This window comes from Typopeltis vanoorti, chromosome 4 (assembly GCF_054136105.1).
Source record: "Typopeltis vanoorti isolate ZY-2024b chromosome 4, IOZ_Tvanoo_1.0, whole genome shotgun sequence".
Lineage (NCBI taxonomy): Eukaryota > Metazoa > Arthropoda > Arachnida > Uropygi > Thelyphonidae > Typopeltis > Typopeltis vanoorti.
This window is the reverse complement of record NC_143552.1, coordinates 59,994,961-60,021,641: the sequence shown is the minus strand read 5'-3', so window position 1 is coordinate 60,021,641 and position 26,681 is coordinate 59,994,961. Positions and strand designations below refer to the sequence as shown.

Genomic DNA, 26,681 nt, shown 5'->3' with positions numbered 1-26,681 from the left:
GATGTAAAGAAATGGATGGGTAACAAGAGCTAATATGAGATGAAAAGAATGGAAGAGCGTCGGACACTCTGGCATACCATGATTGCTATCATGAAAATAGCAATTTTCCAAATTGGAGAAGCTACTTAAGAAGAATTAGTTTAATAGATTAAAAAAAAAAATTCTTGTAAACTTATCTATGAAAAGCTTTTTTTTTTTTTTTTTTTTATTGCTAATCATATCGAATTTTTTGCCACTGCTTGTTGGTTTACTAGTTAAACACCTCCAAAGCATTGATGAAATTCTACTTTGGTTTGTCATCCAATCAGAAAAGCATAACCTACGAAACATTCATTCAACTATAGAATAACACATATGCCACAGTAAATAACTTTTTTTATTATGTCTCTTAAGGCATCATCAGTACAATTATCGAAAAAAAAAAAAAAAAGGAATTGAATTCAAAAAACAGTAGCATGTATGCTTAAATTGGAATCCCTCTACATATACAGTCACATATTCAAGTTCTAACTAAATTTAATAGCAGTTGTAACAGATTTAGCATAAAAAGATGAAAATAGACAGGAACATAGAAAACTGCAGCTGCATTCTTAATGAAGAATCCATAGAACAAGTACAATATTTCAGCTATTTATGCACAATTTGAAAGTAATGCTCTATGCATTAATTTCATGTAATGCATATAGCAAGGCAGATGAAGTAATGTTTCTTTCCCTGAAAAAAAGACATTACTTCATAACTAGGGTAAAAAGCATTTTACAACAGGAGATTTTTGGCCCTCTTCACCCCCCCCCCCATTCTCTTCCAGAAAGTGTTCAGTTAAGTTTTTTCCCATTCTCTGCTGGAACACTAAAAGATTTTTATTTGATGAAATATTTTCCTGCCCAAGTAAAAACTGAACATTTCTTTAAAATTATTATAATGCAGAAAATATTGTCAAGCCTATTCTTATACTGATACTTGAGAAGAAAACAGCATGAGAAAATGAGTCCATAGCCTTAGACAATGAATTGCATTTCGTTCTACCAGGCGGTGCATTCCGGAGTAACAGCGTGAACATGAACGTGATTGTTTTGATATATATAATTCATGATATTTTTGAAAATTAATGATTATAGCATCCTTATATATGACTGTGAGAGTTTTTTTTTTTTTTTTTGATATATCACGTATGGTACATAATTAATATTATTCAATGTACTGATGAGAATGAGACTAATGGTGGCCAAGACGTTGTTCGGGGGAGGTATGGGTGATTTTGTAAAATGTAGTGTGTGTACTATGTATTCATTGTTAAGGGAAAATGGAATGAGAGTGTGTGTTATGTTTTATGAGCCAGAAATGCAAGACTTGTTGGACGCAGGAAAATGAAGTAACAGAAGTTAATGCTGAAAGCCATGAAGCTGAAAGTGTTGTGGTGCATGGAATAAATGATAGCGAAAGAAATGTGAAAGAGATTCTAAATAAGGTGGCTGAAAGTAGCAGTAGGGTTGCATATGAAAAGTTAGGCAAACAGATATGTTAGGTAGCAAGGAAGAAAGCGCGACTGACCTCGTAAGGATAGCAACAAGAAAGTAATTAAAGTGGAGTTGGTGAAGATGAGGCAAAGATGAAGCAATTTTGGAGTGAAATGAGGAGAATAACAAGTGTGTATGGAATTGAGAGAGAGAGAGGAAGGCTGGAATAAAAAACAATGTGAAAGAGGTGTCCAATGATTTGAGAGTGGCTATGTATAAGGGATTCAATGAGAAGGTGCATAAGGTTTGTTTTCCAGGAAGTAGTTTGAGAAGAGTGATTGAAGAAGTAGATATAAGGAAGAGAGTTGGTAGTGGTAGTAAGCAAAAATAATCTGGATGGCATCAAGGAGAATGTAAGGATGGATATCAGGAGGTTGCTGAGGAGAGTAAAAGATAACAGTATGGTAGGAAAAGTAGTCAACGTGTTGCCCAGGTATGATAGTGATGAGATGGCTAGTAAGGATTATGAATGAGATGTGTGAAGAGAAAGGAATTCATTTTGTGACTGTGTGGGATGAATTTCAGCAATGGATGGAGCTGTATAAATGAGATGAGCTACATTTAAATAGATCTGGTTTAAGTCAGCTGAAGAAATTGTTTCTGCAAGAGAGAGAGTAATGACTGAAGTGAATGAAAGACCTGAGGAAGAAAGAGGTGGTAGAGATCATGTGGAAAAGCAGGAAAGTTCAGTAGGAGAGTTTGTGAATGAAGAGGTAAGTGGTATGAGTGAAGAGAATGAGAAAGCAGGAATGCAAGACAAATGGGGGAGGGGAAATTTGGGGTAAACAGGCAGACACCATGTAAGAAGAGCACGATGGATACAGAAACAGATGTATGTGTACAAGAAAGGATTGGAATGATGGGGAAAAAACACAGATTTAAGGAGAGGTATAAGTTCAGTAATGATATAACAAGGGTGACTAAGGGGAGGTCTGGAGGAGAAATACCTGAGACGTGTGATGAAACCAAAAATAAACTAGCATGTATGTTTACAAATGCCAGAAGTATCTGAAATAAAGGAAATGAAATTGTATAAATGCACCCAAAAATTATTGGAATAAGTGAGACATGGCTAGATGAGGATGGCATTCTGATGAAGAAAGAGAGATGCATGCATATGATGTTTTTTTGTGAAGGCAGACAGATGGAAGAAAGTAAGGAGGAGTGCTGATGATGACAGCAGAGGAAATATCTCCATCTAAGGTGGAGGTGAAAGGAGCAAACAGTGGCAGTGGATTTGAAGCAGTATAGTGTGAGTGGAGGTGAACAGAATGAAATATCTACCTGGGTGCTGCTATAGACGTAGAGGACAATGAGAAGGAAATGTATATGCAGATTGGTCTTGCTAATAAGAAAAGGGTGATCATTATGGGCAATTTTAATTATGGTAATATAGATTGGAATGAAGAGACAACATCAAGGGCAAAGAGAATGAATTTCTTGAAGGACAACTACTTTATGCAATATGTAACAGAGGATATACTGGGAACAAAAGGTCTTAAATGTGATTATCTCATCAGAAGACATTGCAAATGAGGTGTTAAGTCTCCCTCAGTTGGTGAAAGTGACCAATGGGTGGTGGCCAGTCATATGAGGATTTCAATGAGACAGTGATATGTGGAATTATAAGACTGGTGATTATGACAAGCTCAAGCAACACTTTACAGCTATATCATTGAATGAAGAATTGAATGGAAAAGAGATCAGTGCTGCTCGGAACTTGTTCAGGAACTGTCTGGCAGAGACAAAATCTAAATACATTCCTAAGATCAGGAGGACAAATAAGGTGGGTGTCAAATGGATGAATGAAGAGGTGAAACATGCAATTTGGAAGAAAAAGGCACTATGGAGGCAGCAATGAGCAAGCAAGAAAAGTGACCCACTTGGTAGGTATATGAGGAATTGAATAAACTTGATGTCAATAAGGCTGTTGGACTTGGTCTATCACTGCAGGTCTTGAGGGAATGTTCCAGGGGTTAACAACAGCATTAACTTACCTCTTTAACATAAGTTCTAGATTTACCAAGTTCCAAAGGAGTGGAAAGAGGGCATTGTTCTGCTTCATAAAAGGGAGGGAATGTTAAGACTAAGGCTTCAAATTACAGGCCAATCTGTTTGGAGTTGCAATCAAGGTATCAGAGAGGCTAGTGAGGAACATGATTCAGAAATGGGTTGACAACAACATTCTCTTTGATGAAAAGCATGGAACTGCTAAAGGTAGATCATGTTTTAGCAATCTAATTACAATAACAAGGTGATCGGTACATTAGACAAAGTGAGAGCATACAGGGCAGTATATTTATATTTTGCTAATGTCTTTGACAGGGTGCCATGTGACAAGCTGGTAATTAAACTGGAACAGATGAGGTTGGATGGTAGATTAGTGCACTGATTGAAGATTGGCTGCTGAAAGTATCAGAAAGTATGTATGGGGGAGCGATATCCCAGAAGAGGAAAGTCACTAGTAGTGTGCTTCAGGGTTTTGGGGCTATTGCTGTTTAATTTGTATGTAAATGATACTGAGAAGGGCTAGAGCAGTGCTAGGAAAGTTGGTAAGAACTATGCAGAGTAAAACAGATGTTGTAGCCTTGCAAATGGACTTGAATGGACAAATGAATAGAGCTACCAGTTCGATGTGGCAAAGTGTAAAGTTTTCAAGTTCAGGTAAGCACACATGGAATACAGAGTATAAGACGTGGGGAAATCTTAGAAGAGATGAATATGGTGGATAGGGACCTGAAAATTCGAGGACAGCACAATGTATTATGGCAATGATCCAGAAAAAAACGCTGACATGTACGCGTAAGGATATTATGATTCCATTATATAAGGCTTTGATCAGACCACATATGAATTACTGTGCAGAGATGTTTGACTAAGGTGGCTTCTGGAATGCTGAGTAAGAAGAAGACAGTTTGAGGGATTGCAAATTGCAGTCTAGTGGATAGAAGGAAGGGGGGAAGGCTACATGATTGAAACATAAGTTGGTAAGGGATTATTAGTGGATCAATGTGGTTCAAATTTTTCATATCAGTGCAAACAGAGAGAACAAGAGGCTAAGGAGTATGTTTTCTGCAGAGAGTTGTGGATAGTGGTGGTGGTGTTGGAATATAATGCCTGGAAGACAATGAATACATTCAAGTCATGATATGATGAGTTGTGTGTGTGTGTGTGTGTTAGAGGACCTCCCAAAATGAGTTGTTTGACTCTGTGGAGATCTAATAATAATTACATTCAGTTCAGACAAATAACATCTTGCAGATCATGCTATATCTTTTTGACACAGAGTACATTGGGAAAAAAAAGATAAAATACTACACAGAAGCCATTTTTATTAGAATGATTGTAAAAAAAAAAGTTGTGAAACTCTGATCCATAGTCTAATATACATGACTACTTCAAGCTCTCGTGTTTTCTGAAGTAATCTTGCTAAATATGCCTTACTTCCTATTTATTTATTTATTTTGTATATGTTCTGCTATAACTGAATTTACTTTTTTGATCTGGATTAATGGTGTATGTATGTGTGTGTGTGTGTGTGTATATATATACATATATCAAGAAACCTGGTTTGAAAGTTATGATTCTAATAATAGTAATAATAAAATGAATATAGTTTCAGCTTAAAAGAAACAAGAAATGGAAAATAACGAAGATAAGTTAGGTTCAGAATTATATAAATACAGTGGTATCTCGCTAATCCGTAATAAAAACTGTGCACGTTCAGATTAGCGAATTTGCCTCCAAGAGGCAACAATAACTAGATTCTAAAGAACAAAATAATCAGATTCTTAATGGTACATGAATTTAATTCTGTAAATAAATGAAGTAACTGATAGAAAAAAAAGCTACTGTACTGTAATGTAAAACAAAAAAATAATAATACAGTACACAAGTTTAGTTTAGTAAAAAAAATTTAATCTGTATGTACCTTATTGTTGAGGATTCTGATTTAATAAAATTGCATAGTTTAGTACGTAACTTAATTTGCGTAAAAAATATCACTTTCTTGTACACAACACACAAAAAAGTTTTATAAAATAACACAAAAAAAGTTTATTTCTTTGTAAAAAAAGTTACTGATTTTCTTTTGCTTCTTGGAAGCTAAACGTTTTTCGAATGCTTCTTCTCGGAGCTGCATTAGCAATAAAATTTTGTGGAATGACGTATAATTCTGCTTAGCACATTCTATATACATATTAAAACTGTCAACTACCTCTTCATGTTTTACTTTTTTTTCTTCGAGTTCTTCATCATCGTCTTCTAATTCATTCTGTAGTATCATATTTATGATTTCAGCATCTGATTTGATTTCGAATTCACTTTCAGTTCTACCTGTAACCCATTCCGTAACATCTGTTTGTGAAATTTCAATATCTGAATTTATACAGGGTGTCCCAAAATTCACGAAAGATTTAAATTTAGCACCATTTGTGCGGTAAAGTGTTGCCAACGAGAGAAAAAAAGACAGCGTGACAGCTGACAGTTCAGGGTTATTAAAAATGGAGCGCTACACAAAAGAAGAATGAATTTTTTGAGCAATATTTTAAAAATAATGAAGGTTTGGCAGCTACAGTTTGTAATTTTCATACAAAATATGGTCGGAATAGTGATTTAACTTCGACAACTGTGAAAAGATTAATTAAAAAATTCAAGGAAACTGGATCAATTAGTGATCTTATACACTCTGGCCGTCCTTCAACAAGTCGTTCAACAGAAAACATCGAAGCTGTTCGTGAGAGTGATGCTGAGAGTCCAGGAACATCAATTCGGCACCACGGTCTTGAATTGGGCATTTCGAGAATCTCTCTACAGCGTATTCTCACGAAAGATTTGCATCTTAATGCTTACAAAGTTCAATTGACTCAAGAACTGAAGCCTACTGACCACACACACAGCGAAGAGAGTTCGTTGAATGGATTATGGAACAACAACAAGTGGATGCTTATTTTTCGAGCAAAATCATCTTCAGCGATGAGGCTCATTTTCATCTTGATGGCTTCGTTAATCGACAAAATTTTCGCATTTGGAGTTCAGAAAATCCACGAGTGATTGTTGAGAAACAAATGCATCCACAACGTGTCACTGTTTGGTACGGATTTTGGGCTGGAGGCATCATCGGTCCTTTCTTCTTCGAAATTGCGGCTGGTAAGGCAATAACAGTTAATGGTGCTCGCTATCGTGACATGATAATCCAGTTTTTTGTGCCTAAATTGCAAGATATGGATGTGGACGACATGTAGTTTCAACAAGACGGTGCCACATGCCATACAGCCCGAGAAACAATTCAATCACTGCATGAGTCATTTCCTGGTTGTGTAATTTCCCATTTTGGTGACCAGAATTGGCCGCCCAGATCGTGTGACTTAACGCTGTTGGACTTTTTTCTTTGGGGTTTTTTGAAGTCTACGGTTTATGCCAACAAGCCCACGCCTTGAAGGAGGAAATCCAGTGCAGTATCAACGAAATTCAGCCACATTTATACAAAACGGTCATGGAAATTTTCGACAAAAGAGTGCGTATGTGCCAGCAAAACCGTGGAGGCCATTTACCTGATATGCTATTCCATGCATAACTTTATATTGTATACTTTATGAATCAGAGAAATTACAATTTTTAATTAAAAACCTGTGTTTTTTTTTATCAAAATTACTTCTTGCATGAATTTTGGGACACCCTGTATTTTTAACCAAATTATGCACATTTTGAATTTCCTCTTTTTGTGTATATTTGTGATTCATGCTGACAATACAGTACGTACTGTACTGTACAGTATAAAAAAGCAAACGTGAACACACAATACATCAAAATAGTCTCCAGTATAACGGTACAATCGACAGTATGAAAAAACATACTGTACTGTAATAATAATAAAATAAATAATAATAGTTAAAATATTAATTATTAAATAAAAATACGCAATAAATAAAACTTTTTTTTTCAAACCGTAGTTCGGATTACTGGAGGGTTTGGACTAAAGAGGTTCGGATTAGCAAGATACAACTGTATGCAGGAATAAGATTCAAAGAAAGACTTATTAATTTTAAATAAAATCTAATCAACGAGTAAGCGAACAATAGAATATAAAAAAGCAATAGTGATTCCTGTCTTTAAAAAAAAGGTAGTAGAGATGACCCTAAAAATTACAGAGGTATAAGCATTCTAAATTCCTGTTACAAAATATATAGCAGAATTTTAAATAACTATAAAATATTCCGAAAACTTTATTTTAGAAGTACAAAATGGATTTAGAAAAGAAGAGAATACAATTTAGAAACAAATATTACAATTGACTTTGAAAAAGCATTTTATTTGAATAGAGAACTCTGAAATTTTAGAATATTGGTATTTGTCTTTCTTTTAACATATTAAAAGAAAGACAAATACCAATATTCTAAAAGCTATAAGTATATATGAAAATAATCAAATACAAATAAGATTAAATTATGAACTATCATATCCAAGAGAGATAAACTAAGGAGTCCAACAGGGATGTCACCTTTCAGCATCTCCTTTTAATATTTATCTAAATGACATAAACATTTCCATCAAGGTATTAAATTTTCTCCTACTGTGAACTTAAACACTCTCCTTTCTGCTGATGACCAAATAATAATTACAAATTCTGAAGATAACTTACAGAAAGATATTTTGAATGTAAATATCTAAAGATTATGGAATGATAATATCAACAGAAAAATGAAAAACGATGGCCTTTAAAGGACAAGATCCAATAAGAACTAAAATAGTAATAGATAACAAGATTTTCGAACAGGTGAATTCATTTAACTACCTAGGATGCATGATTACATATGAAAATGAAAAAAGATATAAATTTAAAAATAACAAGTGTAATTAACTTTATATTTAAGCCTAACCTAGTTCAAAAACAAACCAGACTAAAAGTATACTCTATTTGATCACAAAAGAAATTATGAAAGAATTAAACCAGGAGCAGAAACAATTAAAATAATCGAAACATAAATGTTTAATATTATAATGTTCAATATATTACATAAATTAGACATAGAAGATCATGTATTTAAGATTATAAAAATGATTAACAGAAAATGCAGCTGTTTAACTCTGAGGATTCTGTAGTGAAAATAAAAAGAGGAGTTAGACAGGGTTGTATCCTTTCACCAAATGTATTTAATATCTATAGTGAGACAGTGATGAAAAAGATTAAAAAAATAGGAATTAGTATGAATGGTATAAAATACAACAATCTTAGATATGCCGATGATACCATTCTAATAGCAGAAAACCAAAATCAATTAATCAAATTAGATTAATCAAGGGAAGAAATGGTGTAGGAATTGTGGTGTGTGGCAGAATGAAGCACTGGACGTGGGTAGAAGGAACGACAGGATCATGCGAATAAAATTGGGTCTTGGAGAAGAGCGGGTGGTCGTATTATGTGTATATGCCCCACAAGTTCGTTGTACAGCAGAGGAAAAAGATGAGTTCTGGAACGTATTAGATGAAGAAATGAGGGAATTGGAAGAAAATGAGATGGTGATTGTCGGAGGAGACTTGAACAGGCACATAGGAAGACAGAATAGAGACTGTGAAAGGGTGCACGGTGGCCACGGAGTGGGAATGATGAACCAGGAGGGAGAGAGGGTTGTGGACTTTGCAGTAGCGTTTGATCTGGCAATTGTGAACTCGTTTTTCTTCAAGAGGGAAGAACATTTGATAACATTTAGAAGTGGTAACAACAGCTCAAAAATTGACTACATTTTGACTAGAAGAAAACATCTTAAGGTTGTGACAAATTGTAAAGTAATTCCAACAGATCAAGTAGCACAACAACACCGACTGCTGTGCGCAGACTTTAAAATAAGATCGAAGATAAGAACTTCTGGTTGCCATGGGATGAAGACAATTAAGTGGTTTCGCTTAAAAGAGGAGAGTATGAGGAATCGTTTTAGGGAGAGAGTGTTAGAGAGGATTTCGGATGGACTGGAAAGTGTACAAGATTGGTGGAAACATAATTCAAAAGTAATCCGGAGCTGTGCAATCGAGATGCTTGGTGAGACATCTGGAAAGATTAGAGAGCAGATGGAGGGTTGGTGGTGGAATAATGATGTACAAGTGGCAGTGACAGCTAAGAGGAAGGCAAAGCAGAAGTGGGATGAGTCAAGAGTGAAAGAAGACAGAGAGGTGTACAAAGAGAGAAAGCAAGAAGCCAAGAGAGTTGTGGCACAGGCGAAGGCCATGGCATATCAAGATCTGTATGATCAATTAGAAACAAAGGAAGGACAGAGAAAAATTTACCAGCTAGCGAAATGTAGAAATAAAGCAGCCTAGGACATCTTACATGTGAGGCAGATCAAAGATGCTGAAGGAAGAGTATTATGGAGGGATGTGGACATAAGAAACAGATGGAAAATATACTTTGAGGGACTTTTGAATGAGGAAAATGCAAGGACTCACAGAGGAGATGGGCAGCCTTCTGAGGGGATGGTGCAGAACATCAGTAGAATGGAAGTGACGGAGGCCATGAAGAGAATGAGGAATGGAAAAGCAGTGGGCCCCGACAGAATTCCAGTGGAGGCATGGAAGGCATTGGGGGAAGAGGGAATTGACCTGCTGTAGGACCTGTTCATGAAAGTTTGCCAACAGGAAAATATACCCGAGGAATGGAGGGAGAGTACTCTTGTTCCCATCTACAAGGGTAAAGGGGATGCACAAGACTGTAAAAATTACAGAGGAATAAAGTTGATGTCCCACACAATGAAGATCCTAGAAAGGGTTCTTGATGGTAGATTGAGGGAGGAGGAGGAGGAGGTGGAGATTGCAAAGGAAAGGCTTCATGCCTGGTAGATCAACAACAGATGCTATCTTTGGGTTACGACAGATGATGGAAAAATATCGAGAGAAACAAAGGGAGCTACATCTGGTATTTATTGATCTGGAGAAAGCATACGATAGAGTGCCAAGGCAAGAAGTCTGGAGGTGTCTGAGGAAGAAGAAGGTGCCGGAGAAATATGTCAGGTTGGTGCGGGAAATGTACATGTCTGTCCCAAACAGGTCCGAACACTTGTGAAGACAAGTGTTCGGACCTGTTTGGGACAGACATAAAGTTTTCAAGTAACAGTTGGCTTGCATCGAGGGTCAGCATTAAGTCCATTTCTGTTTAATATTGTGATGGAGGTGGTAACAGAGGAGGTGAGAGAAGATGCACCTTGGACAATGTTGTATGCAGATGACATCTTGCTGTATGTAGATTCAAGAGAAGAAGCGGAAACTAAACTGGAAAGATGGAGAAAAGTACTGGAAGAGAGAGGTATGAGACTGAGCAGAAGAAGACAGAGTATATGTGTTGCGCAGTGGGCGGTGGCCAGGAGACAGATCTGGAGCTGGAAGGAAATGTCATCAGGAAGGTGAGAGACTTTAGATACTTAGGTTCAACAGTGGAAGAAGATGGAGGATACAAGCGGGTTGGAGGAACTGGAGAGAGATGGCTGGAGTGTTATGTGATAAGAGGGTGCCGATCAATCTGAAAGGCAAAATTTATAGGACAGTAGTGAGGCCAGCTATGACATATGCTATAGAAACTGTGGCCCTGAGGAAAAATAACATCAGCAGGATGGAAGTAGCAGAGATGAGAATGCTTAGGTGGATGTGCAGTGTGACCAGAAAGGATCATCTGAGAAATGACTATGTCAGGGGAACAGTGAAAGTTACGAACTTAGGAGCGAAAATATAGGAGGCAAGGTTGAGATGGTTTGGTCATGTGATGAGGAGGGAGGACGAATATGTGGGAAGAAGGGTCATGCAGATGGATGTGCAAGGAAGGCAGAAGCGTGGGCAGCCAAAGAAGAGATGGAGGGAGCTGGTAGAAGAGGACTTGAAGATGAAGAACTTGGATGTGGTGACAGCCCAAGACAGGAAGGTGTGGAGGAGACTCATAACAAACAGTGACCCCACTTAAGTGGGAGAAGCTGTAGAAGAAGAAGAAGAAATTAGATTGATCAAATTTAATCAAAATTAATCAAATCATGCAAGTACTAATTGAAGAAGATAAAGAATTTGGATTAGATATAAAAAATGCAAAAAAAGACCAAATTTATGAAAATCTCAAAAGAAAGCAGATCCGAGCTAGAAATATTCATAAACAATATGAAAATTGAACATACAACAGAATACAAATATTTAGGAACCTACTTTACTGCAGATGGAAAGCAAGATAAAGAAATAAAAATAAGAACAGCTATAGCTAAAGATGCTTTTTGGAAAAATAAAGATCTGCTCAGAAGTTCTATGGGTATCGAGATAAAGAAAAGAATGATAAGAACATTAGTGTGGCCAGTTTTCACATATGGAAGTGAGACCTGGATATTCAAGAAGAGAGTAAGACAACAGATAATGGCCTTTGAAATGTGGTCCCATAGGAGAACTCTGAAAATCTCATGGACAGAACATGTGACAAATACAGATGTCAGAGAATGAGAAAACAGAGAGATCTTTATTACAGGAAATGATCCAGAGTAAGATGAGATTGGCAGAACATGTACTGAGAGGTTTAGCAGGACAGAGGATACTAACAGTTTTAGAAGAAAAAATTATAGGAAAAGGATCAAGAGGGAAAAAATGAAGGACATGGCTTGAAGATATAAGATCATGGACAGGATCACATGGCTATGCAGAAACAAAAAGGAAAGCCACCAACATAAAGAACTGGAAGGACATGGTGCTGCATCCTCTCACTGAGGAAACATGAAGAAGAAACATAAATGGATGGAACACGTTGAAAGAATGAAAACAGAGAGATTAGAAAAACAAGCCTTAAATTACAAACCATTAGGAAAAAGAAAACAGGACATCCTCTAAAGAGATTCAACGATGACTTCTAAGGCCAGAACAGGCCACCTTAGGCCTAAATCCTTGAAAAGCTTGATAAATATAGTTTGTAATAATAAAAATTTATGTAAGTTTTTTGCTGTTATTATAACTAATGATTTGTAATAAGTTTATAGTTTTAACAAAGCAATACAAACCACTGATGGAGGGAAAGGAAGAGGCTATTATGCTCTGAATAACAAGCAAAAGGCGAGATGAGAAGCCACAAGGATATGACTGCACTACTTCACCAATGGTGAACAAATGCTTTACTATGGTTTCATCTACTTCAGTTTCTAGAGAAGCCTTATCTTCCAAAATAACTTGAGTGAGGTATTTTTCAGATCCCTACAACAACAACAAAAAGTTGAAATAACTAAACTTTTATATATTTATAAAAATCTAAATTATTAGTTTGTATTTTAAGGACATGCACTTGTACAGAATTAGAAGCCTAATGTAAAGGGAATAGAAAATCACACATAAAAGAAAAGAGGGGGGGGGAATCAATTAAACGCATAGTGGGTATAGAATGCATGCATTTTATTTATTTTTGTGATACATTAGCTTTTTCAGTGTTGTTGGAAGTTTTTTCACTTGATTATGCTATAAATTAAAGATACCAAGGAATTAATATACTTGGTTTTTAACCCTTTATCCAAGTTTAAGCAAACAAGTTTGCACCTGAACTATTTTCAGGACTGGGGGCAACTTGTATAAAGTAGCTAAGACTTCACATCACCTTAATCATAAATACTCTGGATTATGACTTTTGCATTCAACTTTAGTATCACCTCTGGGTCTGGTTCCCATTGAAGAGACCTCAATAAAGGTCGAAACCTGTCTGAGTAGTGACACTTTCCATAATGCATACTATTATACATGTCTGCAAGGAGATGTGCTTTGCATTATGGGATACTAAGGCAAGTGATGCGAAGTCTTAGCTTCTTTATACAAGTTGCCTGAGTCCTGAAAATAGTTCAGGTGCAAACTTGTTTGCTTACACTTGGATAAAGGATTAAATCAAGTGTATAATTTCTTGGTATCTTTAATCTATAGCCTTTCAGTGCTAGTTTTCCTACAAACACATACTTCGTTTCTCTCCTGAACGAACTAATTTTCTTTAGAGATGGTACATGTTCTTAAATATCTTATGAGACAATGGCCTTGAAACTTAATGATATAAAAACAAGGACAAAAGGACCTTATACTTCAAACAAAATAGATATCAGGTCATCCCAAAAGTAATGCTGTTTTTTATACTATACTTGTTCAAACATGTCTCAGCTTGTCTAAACACCAAGTTTTATAAGTATTGCTAAGTTGAGGTGGCCTCATTCTAAGGAATTCCACCTTGCAAGAATATCATACATAAGTTATTGCTTAAATAACCCTTTATTACTAAGGAGGTCACTGAAGAGCACATTAGGTACATAATGCTTTATGAGTTAAAAAAAGGCAGCAGTGCTGCTAACACTAAAAAATATATAAGAAGTGTATGGTGTGAAAATTCCAGTGATGGTTCGAAAAATTTCGACAAGGGAGTTTAGCTTGAATGACTCCCCTCACTCTGGGCACCCTGTCTCTCTCGATAATGATATGCTAGAAGCCACTATTGCAAGAAATGCGAATGTAACTGTCGAAGATTTAGCAAAAGATCTTAATTCATTGTCATCGACCATCCATTGCCACTTGCAAGAACTTCGAATAGTTTGTAAGCTTGGCAAGTAGGTTCCTGATGAACAACAATCGAAGAGAGCACGTCAACATCTGCACTGCTCTTCATTCTCGGGAGGTTCAATCTCTGTTTTTGAGTCATGTTGTCACTGGTGATGAAAAGTGGATACTTTACAAGAATGTTACGTGCCAAAGGCAGTGGGTTCATTCAGGAGAACAGGCGAAACCGTAGCCAAAATGGTGGGATATGGTTGGTATTATACACTTTGAACTCTTGCCACAAAACAAAACAATCACAGCTGAGCTGAAGTATACTGTGAACAACTTGATCAACTGAGTGACAAAATAAAAGAAAAGAGGTGTTCTCTGGTCAATTGAAAGGGTGTTATTTTTCACTGTAATAGCATATGCCATCATAGTGCAAGAATCACCTGTACCAAGATCGAGGAACTTGGCTGGAAAAAGCTTTCACATCCTCTGTATGTGAAAGCTTTTTGATCTCCTGATCTTGCACCTTCAAGATTACCACATTTCATTCATGAAAAACAATACAATACATTAGTACTGACATTGAACCTATGCGACTTCTTTGCCTCCAAACCTCCTGAATTTCATAGAAATGGCATTATGAAGCATTCACAATGTTGGAAGAGCATTACTGATTCAAATGGAGAATATATATATACTTGATTAAATAATCAAGTGATTTATCCTTTATATCCTTTCAAAACTTAATGCTAAAAATGACATTACTTTTGGGATGACCTGATACATGCAGGACTCCAGAAATACAACTTATATCTATTAGCAAAAAAAAAAGTTTACTCAGCGAAACTAACACTCTTACTTTATATCAATGTTGTAATCAGTGATGTGAAAAAAAAATTATGTTAACAAAACAAAGTAATATATTCTTTAATTCTCAATATGTATTAGATTAAACATGCACAAATAGGCTATCCTTTAACATGGGTTTAAAACATGCCACAACACGGCTCATCACAACTCAGTTTATGTTTTCTTACATTTATTGTTCATAATGAAGGGTAAATTTATATAAATTATTCATAATTTAACAGGAAAGACAAAATTTACAAAAACAAGAAAGAATGATTGCACTAAAAGGCAGCACTTGATGTGGAGCCAGACTCACTTTTTCTAATGCACTCATGCGACTAAGCTAATTCATGTTGTGAGCTATAAAAATTAGCTTAGGAGAATACTATATAACTGCACACATACTTAAGGGATAAAGGTGGTGGAAGAATAAGTTGTATACATCTACTACAGTACTTAATTAGATTGTGCAGATTTTAATTTTTGTTCTTATAATGATCAGTTTATTCTGTTAATAAAATTATATTGTGATAAAAGTATACTTTTTAGTATTTTTAAAATAATAGATTGTCTATTCCTTAGTCATGAATATCTATATACGTAAGTTTAATACTGAACTAAATGAATGCATTAATTTGATTTAGAAATTATGACTATAATTTAATTTAAATGCATAATATGATACAAAAAACATACATATTTTCTTGCACAGTTCAAGTGCGCAAGATTTACTGTTTTCAAGTCAAGTGTCATAACATACATAATGGTGACTCATTTTTATTGCCTTATGATGGAAACAAAAACCAGAACTGTGTCATGTAGCAGAGTATGCATGGAGTGAAAAGAATCCTATATATTGCTGTGAGAGAAATGAGATTTATTTATGGTCTATATAAAGAAAAACATTTAAAAGTTATGAATTGTTATGTTACAACAATCACAACAGAACTACTGTTGGGGAGAGGGGGAGGCAGATTGAGTCTTTAGTTACTATTAAAAAAAACAAACAGTTGTCCATATCATGTAGAAAGAACATTAAAGTTCTTAGCCTTAAAAGAGCTAAAAGGTGGGATGAAAATAAAGATGACTGGCTTATGTTATGACTTTTAGAGAAAACCAGCATGTAAAATTTCAACTATTTCAGTGATTCTTTAAAAGAGACCGCTGTAGTGTTTGAATTGAGAATTTCAGACCCAGAAGTTTTATTTCAAACTTTCTGGAAATGAAACTTCTCTAATGAATTCATTGACAGCCACTCCTGATCAAATAACTTGTCACCGAATGACATTTTAAGCAAAAAAAAAAACAAAACAAAAAAAAAAATATATAAATTATGTGGAAAAAATAATATATTTTAAATATATTTAGAATGATGCTGAAAATTCACTCGCCACTTGTCTCTGTTTACTTTGGCAAGTGAATTTCTGTACCCCTGGATATGCAAGTTATATATCAATTGTATATGAAGGATTCTCCAAGGGAACGAGGAGATGAAAAGGCAACCGACAAAAAAAACTTCCTTAACAAGAAGGATATGGTTTTTACCAACCAGTACAACTATGCCAGCAGCATAGCATGACAGTAGTCCCAACAACAGACTGTGCTGAAACTTCAAATTTATAACTTTAATTTTATTTGAAGGTACCTGTAGCAACAAATTCCGTATATAATATTGGCAAAACTGTTCGGATTACTTCATTTTTTTTTTGCTTTTTTTGTGATTACAACTGTGAAATTCTTAAATAAGTATGAAAAAAAAAATCACTAAATTCAGTCTTAAAAATGTGACCCACTTAAAGAGTTCAATCGATTTGATATGAGATAAGAAAGTGCTTATGTTTATTTAAATAGGGGTAAAGATTCTATATACATTTTAATATTTTATTTAACCAGAAGCAAAGGGAATGCAGAAACAGTTGACTTAACTAAATAAAAATGCTTTTAAAATACCCTGTACAATGGATGCTGTCAAAGCGGCTAAGGCTATGAGGTCAGCATATGAGGGTGGTCTGAAAAGTTCTCGTCTTCGACCATAGATGGCAACACTATCAGCAAATTTTTTTTTTTCTAAGTTGGTACATCAGTCATAAGCATCCATGTGAAATTGCAACTCATTCTATCAAGTACTTTGTTTTTACAGCTGTCTGAAGCAAAAGTGTTGTCTGTATCCCTTGAAATGTATTAAATTGAGTACTGTGCGGTTATAAAATTTTTTGTAAAAGGTTTAAACAAAAGAAATTCATTCGAAGTTCATAAAAGTTTATGGTCACTATTCTTCATTTTTGACAATTAAGAAATGGGCTGTCGAGTTTAAATGTGGTCGTACCAGCCAGGAAGATGATCCACGTTAAGGACGTCCAAAAAGTGTAACAACACCAGAAATCATTGATCAAGTGCACAATATGGTATTGGACAACCGGTGAGTCAAAGTGAGTGAAATTGCTGAGACTATAGGCATTTCAAAAGAACGTGTAAGATATATTTTGCATGAAGAATTGCAAATAAAAAGGCTTTTCTCAAGATGGGTGCTGTGTTTGCTCACAGCAGATCAAAAACGCACTTGCATGAAAATCTCTGAACAGTGCTTGGAGCATTTTAACAAGAACAAAACTGATTTTGTGCATCAATTTATTACTATGGATGAGACTTGGATTCACCATTACACACCAGAATCCAAACAGCAGTCAAAACAGTGGACAGAAGCCAGTTGTTCAGAGCCTAAGAAGACAAAGTCGATTCCATCAGCAGGAAAGGTCATGGCATCGGTGTTTTGGGATGCTAAAGGCATTTTGTTTATTAATTATCCTGAAAAGGGTAAAACAATAACCAGGGAATATTATTCCAATCTTTTAACCAGACTAGACAAAAAAATTTGTGAGAGAAGACCTGGTTTGCAGAAGAAAAAATATCATCTTTCATCAGGACAGTGCACCTGCCCATGGGAAAATTAAGGGATCTGCACTATGAATTGTTGGAACATTCCACCCTATTCCTCAGATTTGGCTCCCTCTGACTTCTATCTCTTCCCAAAACTAAAACTCTTCCTCGCTTGTCAGCATTTTTCTTCGAATCAAGAGGTGATTGCAGTTGTAAAGGAGTATTTTCAGATCTTACTGGAAGCCACTACAGGGACAGGATAATGGAGGTGGAGCATTGCTGGAATAAATTAGTCTTAAGGGAGATTATGTTGAAAAATAAAAATAATTTTGAAATTATATATTTGTTTTTTCATTGTTAGGCCGAGAACTTTTCAGATCACCCTCGTATTATGTGTGTTCTGTTTTCTGAGATGAAAAAACTCTGCTGTCTCTGCATTAAACCAGCTAGCTCACCTTCATTGGATAAGTCCTTATAAAGATTCTAAACATCTCTGAAGCAAAAATATGAATGATAATCATCATTTATGCATTCATACCAAATTACAAACATCAATATAACAAAATCTGATCTAAAACTATTTGTTGTTATACATACTTGCACATTAAATGGATCAAACTTTCAAAGAGAGGTAAATCTCATAAGTAATAATGGTACTTCTTGTAAATAGGCTACTATGTCAGTTACTCATAACTATTAATTTTACAGGAAATTTCCTATATTTCAGCAATGCCACACTGGCATCATCATCAACCAGCTATTTCCAAATATACACAATGGTATGTGCATGCAGGCAATAACACTGGCAAATGTGGCTGAAGAAAGGCAACAGTAGTTGGGCCAAATTTGCTGATGTTTGGAAAGTTTCCAAACCTCAACAAATTGGGGTGCATGAGACTGTCCCGCATTTGAGAAGCATACATTCTAAGATCATCAGCCCAGCACCAAATGTTGTTTCTCATTTGCCCATTGTTAGTGCCTGCATGCAAATATTGTTTTTTGTGTCCCTGATGATGGCAATGTAATGTTGCTGAAATATAGGAAAGTATGTTGTTATTTCCTGAAAAATTAATAGTTAATGCTTATTTGTCTTGCTGTAATAAAGCAACCAATCATCAGTCTTTTCTCAAGCAGGTAACAATGATTCTGACACTAACTTAACAGAAATATTAGTTTCTTTCCAGCAGCAACAGCAAACATTTTTTTTTTTCTTCAGATGCAATCATTTTATAAATGTGTTTTTCTGTTTATTCTGAAGAAAGTACAACATATACTGCTACTTGCAACAAAATGAGAATTATCATTCAAATATTTCCTACAATATATCTATCTCAATGTTGGTAATGATAATGCGATTTGGTTGGAAAGACCTGGGTTTGAATCTCTAGGATATTAACAACCTTTATAAAGACTTATCAACTGAAAGTAGTTTGCCATGGCTGTATGAAACCAGCTATTTCCCAGAAACTTAAATTTTTCATCCTGCAAAACAAGCAAACTGGCTAGAAAAATATACTTAATACACATGATACAATATTCTAATAGCCTAAGTTGGTTTAGCCATAATAATTCAAAGCAACCTGAATGCATATTAGCAAACAGTGCTCACCTTTCTGAGCAGCTGAGTTCTTTCTAGGGTGAGAGTACATGTATATTATTATTATTATTATTACCATCCCAAGACCTCAAGGAGTCAACGACTCATCTGGGAGGTCCTTTTATCACACACACACACACAGCTCATCATACCGTGTTTTAAACACATTCAAACTCTTTGCAGACACTACATTCTCATGCAAGGCATTCCAATCATTCACAACTCTCACGAAAAAAACCTGCCTCTCACTCCCCTACTCACATCCTCTTTATACAGTTTCCAGGGATGACCCCTGACTCCCACTATTCTCTGTAAAACTTCTCCAGCATTGATCCTATAACAACCCCTTACCAACTTGTAGGTCTCTATCACATCTCCCCTCTTCCTCCTATCCACCAGACTCTGCAAATTACATCTTCTCAATCTTTCCTCATACTTCACATTCCAAGTCAGAAACTACCTTAGTCATCCTCCTTTGGACCCTTTCCAACATCTCTTCATCCTTCTGAAAACCAGGAGACCAAATCTGGGCACAATAGTCCATGTGTGGCCTAAACAAAGCCTTATACAACAGAACAAGAATCTCCCTACTTCTACACGTCAGTGTTCTCCTGATCATTCCCAGAAGCCTTTGTGTTGTCTTCCCAATTTTGGCGATGTGTCCTCTAAATTTTAGATCCTTATCCACTATCACCCCCCAGATCTCTTATTTCCTCTACTTCCAACAATATATTCCCACCAAGCATAAATTCTGCATCCCATCTTTGTTTTCCAAATTTTAAAACCTTACATTTTGCAACATTGAATTCACATCCCCATTTCCGTGCCCAATCATACAATCTATTCAAGTCTTCCTGTAAGGCCACAACATCTTCACTTCAAAGTTGGGACGAACCATGAAGTGGTTCGTCCCAACTTTGCATCATCTGCAAACAACTGAATATCTCCATCCAAATCTTCACCAATATCATTAATACACAAATTAAACAGTAATGGACCTAAAACAGACCCCTGAGGCACTCCACTAGTGACTTTCCTTTTCCTGGATATTGCTCCCCCATACACAACTTATTAATACCTATCGGATAGCCAGTCTCCAATACAATGCACCAATCTAATATCCAACCCCATCTGCTCTAGTTTGACTGTCAACCTATCATGAGGTACTCTATCAAAAGCCTTTGGAAAATCCAAGTATATTACTGTGTATCCTTTTCCTCTGTCCAAGGAAACAGTCACTTTAATGTAATAAGTAAGTAGATTACTAAAACATGACCTCCCTTTAGCTAATCCACACTGTCTATCAAAGATAATACCATTGTTGTCAACCCAACTCTGGATCCTAGTTCTCACAAGCTTCTCCAACAACTTAACCACAACACCTGACACACACACACAGATAGGCCTATAATTTGATGCTCAAGTTCGATCACATCCTTTATGAAGTGGCATAATCTTGCCCTCCTTAGGAACTTGACCGAGTGCAAGACTCATATTAAAAAAATATGTCAAGGCAGGTGTCAACTCCCTGGCACATTCTTTCAGAATATGTGGTGATGTATTATGAAGTCCCACAGCCTTATTAACATCTAGTTTACTCAACTCCCCCATACACCTCTTGCTCACCTACAGTCAGTCTCTCCTCCCCATCATCAATTGCTCTCAATCCCTCCATGAAGTCACATTCACAAGATTGAAAGATCTTTATGAACTGTGCATTATGTATCTCCACCACACACATTCTGCATCAACTGTCTTTATACCATTTTCTCCAATCAATGTCATCCTTCCATAATTCTTCTTTCTTTTGCCGGCTACATATCGAAAGAATTCCTTAGGATTCTTTTTGGCTTCATTAGCCAACTGCTGTTCATACCTCTCTCTTTAGCTTAGCTACCCTCACCAACCAAGTCACCCTCCTTGCTTGATCTTTGTAGACCTCATGGAATTGGTTATTTCCACTTCTCTTATGCTGCCTTCACAAAACCCTTTTTCTCTGTATCGCATGCTTAATCTCTTCATTCATCCATCTCACACCCACTTTATATAACCTTCTCACCCTTGGAATACATTTAGACATTGCATCTACTAAACAGTTTTTGAAAATCCCCCAAGCTGTATTGATCTCTTTTCCAGCTAACTCCTCATTCCACGCTACACCTGCAAGCTGTCTCCTGAGCTCTTCATAATCACCCCCCCCCCTTGTAGTTCCACATATACCCTTTTCTCACAGAGGGCCTCGCACTGCTGGCAACCACCCAGGTAATCACCTCATGGTGATTACCTGGGTGGTTGCCAGGTAATCACCTCATGGTCACTCTCATCAATTGGTGGATGATTTGACACCTAATTTATAATTATATCCTCTGATGAGATGACCAAATCCAAGACCCTTAATCCTCGTGTGCCCTCTGTTACATACTGTCTGAGGTAGTTATCCCTCAAAAACTCAAGAAACTCATTTTCTTTACTTCCAGTTGTTATCTCATCATTCCAGTCTATATTGCCATAATTAAAATCATCCATAATGATCACCCTTTTCTTATTTACTTGGCTAATTTGATTGTACATTTTATTATCACCACCATCCACATTACCTGGTCTATAACAACATCCCACCAAGTATTTGATTCCATTCACCTCTATCTCACACCATACTGCCTCAAAACCACTGGCACTATTTCCCTCTTGCATCTCTACTTTATATGGACATAACTCTTTCTCTATCATCAATAGCAATTCCCTCTCCCTTTTTACCCCTTCTGTCTTCACGAAACACATCATACCCTTCCATCTCTATTCCTGTCAGGATGTCATCCTCTTCCAACCATGTCTCACTTATTCCGACAATTTTTGGGTGAACAGATGCAATTACTGCAACCATTTCATCTGCCTTATTTGTATACAAACACAACAGCTCATTTCTGGATCTACAGCTAGTTCCACCGATACCACTCACTCGATGTGATCTCTCCATGCTCAACTGGGGCCATTTCCCTTTCTGCTTCTTCATTTTAAAACCCTTTTTCAATTCCAACTGTTTCCTCTTGATTCTTGGTCATCCCATTCCTTTCCTGCCTACACATGCTCACCTCCTCTTGGAGCATCCACCTTTCTCATGCTGTGTACCCCTGTCCACCCCGAGTCTCCCCGTTTCCATGTTCCTCTTGTACACCCATTCTCTCATTTTCTATACTCATACCACTCACTTCCCCATTCATAACCACCTCTTCAATCTCTCCTGTCTTACTCTCCTGTTCTTCCACATCACTTCCCACTCAATCTGATTCATTCTCTCTATTCACTTCTCTACCCTCCAGTAGCAGTCTCTCCAAGCGACTCACACCATAACCATTCAAATGCAGTCCATCACTCCCATACAGCTCACTTCATCCCTCAAACTCATTCCACACATTAACAAACTGTACTCCCGTCTTCTCACACATTTCAGCCAGAATATCATTCATAATCCTTGCTCTCCATCTCATTTCACCACAGTCATACCTAGGCAACATGCTAACTACCCTTCCTGTCACACTATTCTCTTTTATCCTTCTAAGTAGCCTCCTGATATCCATTCTGACACACTCTTTGTCCTCTCTCAAATCATTCGTACCTATTAATACTATTAACTCTAATACTATTAACATCTATCAACCCCCTGTTTCTGTTAAACCTGCAATAACAGGAGCAACAGTTATCCAACTTGGTGACTGAATGGACTTGCTACTGCCATTCATCTGTCATTTCATTTACCTCATTTCTGTGAACATCCAGTCTTCTCCATGAAGACTGGATGTTCACAATGTACAATCCCCAGCTCTTCAAAAAGAATATCAACAGATTGCTCTCTTCCTATGCATGTCACTAATATTCTACAGGCCTTCCTTTTGTATGTGGAAATGATATGAAAAAAAAAAAAGAGAGAATATAACTAGCAATGGTTAAACAAGCAAGTTTCATTTGCACAAAACCTGTTGGAATCCAATTTGAGTGTGGTATGAATGATTTCAAGCAACCAGCTGCAAAAAAAAAAAAAAAGTTCAAGTCGAACAGACTAGCAGCAGAGAAATACCCGATAGTGTTCATTATATTCTGCAATCCTTTCTGCTCACTCCTCAGATAGTATGACAACTGAGTCACCTAGAGCTACCAAGTTAACAGTAATGAACAATCTGAGAAAATGTCTTACACTCTGCACCTATAAACTACTACAGAACATTATACTGAATGATAATGTGCCAACCTTAGTGTGATCTGATGAACTTGCTTAATGTATAATACCTATCTGTCCAAATATCTTTTAATTAATGATGATAAAGCCTCCATAGCTCAGTCAGTTTTGAAAATATCCTCTAGTTGGAAAGACTTGAGTGTGAATATTGTCTAGGATGCATAAAAAACTTTATAAGGGCTTTTAAAAAGTGAACATGAATTAGCCAGTCTCATACAGAGGATGAGGGGTTTCTCTCCTGGGTGTTTTACAGACAATTTACACATATAGGATACTACAGGAATAAAGATTAACTACCCTATTCTGTCAGATCTGGTTTTGAAAGCCTGCATGGTCAATATGCAAGTGTAAAACAGTAAGGAATGATGAAAAAAGAAGATACAAAAATGGCAGATATGAAAAGAAAATCAATGAACAACTTTTATCTCTTCCCATTGAACCAACTGACACAAGTCACTGTCCAGGAAAATATCAAAACACTCTGGTGAACTCCAGTAGATCACCAGTGTTTTGAAGTTCTCCTTTCAACAGTATAAGCATTTGTGTATAGTGCATATACTTTATTATTATAGATATATATCTGAAATCATTCAGATCATTTGTGTTCACTCTATATTGATTATACAAAACTGGTTAACATAAACATTTAAAATATTTTTATACGATGAAAGATGTACATGTTTCAATTACCTGATACAATCTTTTGCAGAAAGATATTATAAATTTCTGGGCAGCTGAATCGTTTATATGTTGTGCCCTGTAGATTTTGCACAATGTCTCTAACATTGTAGGTATTAATTTTGGTGGACATATAAAATGCTGTAATTGAGCTTCTAAATCACCTAAAGTTAAAAAATAAGGCAAATTTTTGATAAAATACATAAACAAAGCAAATCCACTCAGAGACAAAATTCAGAAAATAGCAGAAAGTGCATTATGATAACTTATCTGGATGCTATATTCAAAATGAGACATGACATTTTAACCTTCATTTCTAAATTAGTAATGTACTTGCAGCAGGCTTCATGATTTAGAATTAAACTGATTTCCAATACATCAAACCCTGCTAGATGTTAGGTCATGTATACCCATACACTTACTCTGAAATTATATATTACTTATTACATGAATTTAGTAATCATATACAGAAAGTGTTATACTACTCCTAATTAGTTTTCCCAGTTAAGTCTCCTGCTAACCAAAGATCTACCAAGAACTATGGAGAATGATATGAAATTATGAGAATATATGAAATCTTCATATATAAAGAAATAAATTCCTACAGGTAGTGATTAGATTGTAAATACAAATATCCATTTAAGATTTTTAACAATTAATTAATTACATAGTACTCTGAATTGATAATTTCAAGTTAAAAAACAAATATAAAAAGTAACAATCAAATATCTTAGTAATAAAAAAGGTCAGTGCACTCCTAAGACAAATAATCTTAGTATCTCTTTTCACTTCTATATAGTTTTGGATTTTTTGTGTAATTTGTTGCATACCTTGTGCAAACCAGATGTACAAAATGCTTGGTGGGTATGCACAACATAATGTACTTTGTACTGTCCCCTGCATCTCTGTAGTACAGTCACTAGTGATGATACTGTTTGTAACATGTTCATGCAGGACACTATACGAAGTGCATTATGTTGTTCATGCCCATGAAGCAGGACCTGACAATTTACATGTACTTTGCAGAAAAACCAAAGCTATGTAGAAGTGAAAGATTTTACTTGCTTTCAGTATAAATAACAGATAATTAAGAGAAATTTTATATTTGGTTGGTATGTTTAAATTCCTGAATGTCTATGTAGGCAATGATATTTCAATACATGTTGAAATGTAATTGTCTATGTAAGCAATTACATTTCAATCTATATTAATCAGATATGAATCATTTGCATGTGACTGTCATGTCTGAAGAAAATAAAGGTTATGTATACAAATATATTTATTACACATACATAAACATCCAATAATTTACAATTGGGGTATTATGGGTGGTGCAATAAATTATTAAGGTGGGAAACAAATTACATTAAAAACAAGAGAAGGAACGATGTGTGAATAAATCCCCCCAACAACATCTATCGCTACCTTGCACCGATGCAGGAAAAACAAAGTAAAATTTTTAATGTAGCAGGAAATACAGTAAAATATCCAAAAAATAATGGATAAGAGAAATTTTTTGTAAGGATTTTCAATGATCTCATGTCCTTCTATCCTTTAACCCCAAGAAAGAAAAAAAGAAAGGACTTTAGTTTTCAGAATTCATTTCCAATAAATCTGAGAAAAGACTAGCTAATTCTAAAACACCAGTGAGCCTTTTGCTTTTGAAAATCATCTAAGGTACAAAGGTGAAATAAAGAATTATGAAGCTGCATCAGACTTTATTTGAGACTGAAATATATGAGAAATATCATACACTTTCTGATCAAAATTATCCAGAAGCCTACTCATCAACCCTCACACTAACATGAAAGGCATAAATAGGGAGTTTGGTCCACCCTTTGCTGCTATAATAGCCATTAATCTTCTTACCACACACACTGCTGTGGTAATTCCCTTCCCTTCTCTTCTTCCAGAAGGGCATTAGTCAGGTCAGCTACTGATGTCAAGTGATTCAAGACTAGCTTGCAACTGGCATTCCAATTTATCCCACAGGTGTTTGATGAGATTAAGTTCAGGGTCGTGCGCGCGCGCGTGTGTGTAGGATAGTTGAATTCTTCAACCCCAGCTCAAATCATTCTTGGACAGACCTTGTATTGTGGAAGGGGTAGTCATGTTAATACAAGAAAGGGCATTTATCACTGTTGTCATCAAGTTATAAAGTTGGAAGTGCAGAATTGTCTAAAATGTCATTATAGGCTGAAGCATTATGATTTCCTGTCACAGGTGACACCATGATGCCTTATCTGCCAAACTTCACAGACAACACAGTGCATTTGGCAGGTAATATTCTCTGTAATCTGCCCACTCCAGACTCATCTCTCAAACTGCCTGCTCCAGAGTCTAGTGGCAGCAAGCTTTATATCACTCCACTCTATGCATTACTTTTGCTGATGATAGGCTTATGTGCAACTGCATG

The 26,681-nt window shown here is 36.0% G+C and overlaps 1 protein-coding gene across 1 annotated transcript in view; it reads right to left on the bottom strand.

The window, feature by feature from the left end:
- The window catches only part of LOC150107349 (condensin-2 complex subunit D3-L-like), a 208,965-nt gene that overhangs the window by 15,470 nt on the left and 166,814 nt on the right, over positions 1-26,681 (bottom strand). The window contains exons 4-5 of the mRNA XM_090391824.1: positions 24,278-24,429; positions 12,524-12,713 (exon numbers count right to left, since the gene is read on the bottom strand). Coding sequence (XP_090247950.1) covers positions 12,524-12,713; positions 24,278-24,429 — 342 coding nt within the window. The remainder of the gene's footprint in view (positions 1-12,523; positions 12,714-24,277; positions 24,430-26,681) is intronic.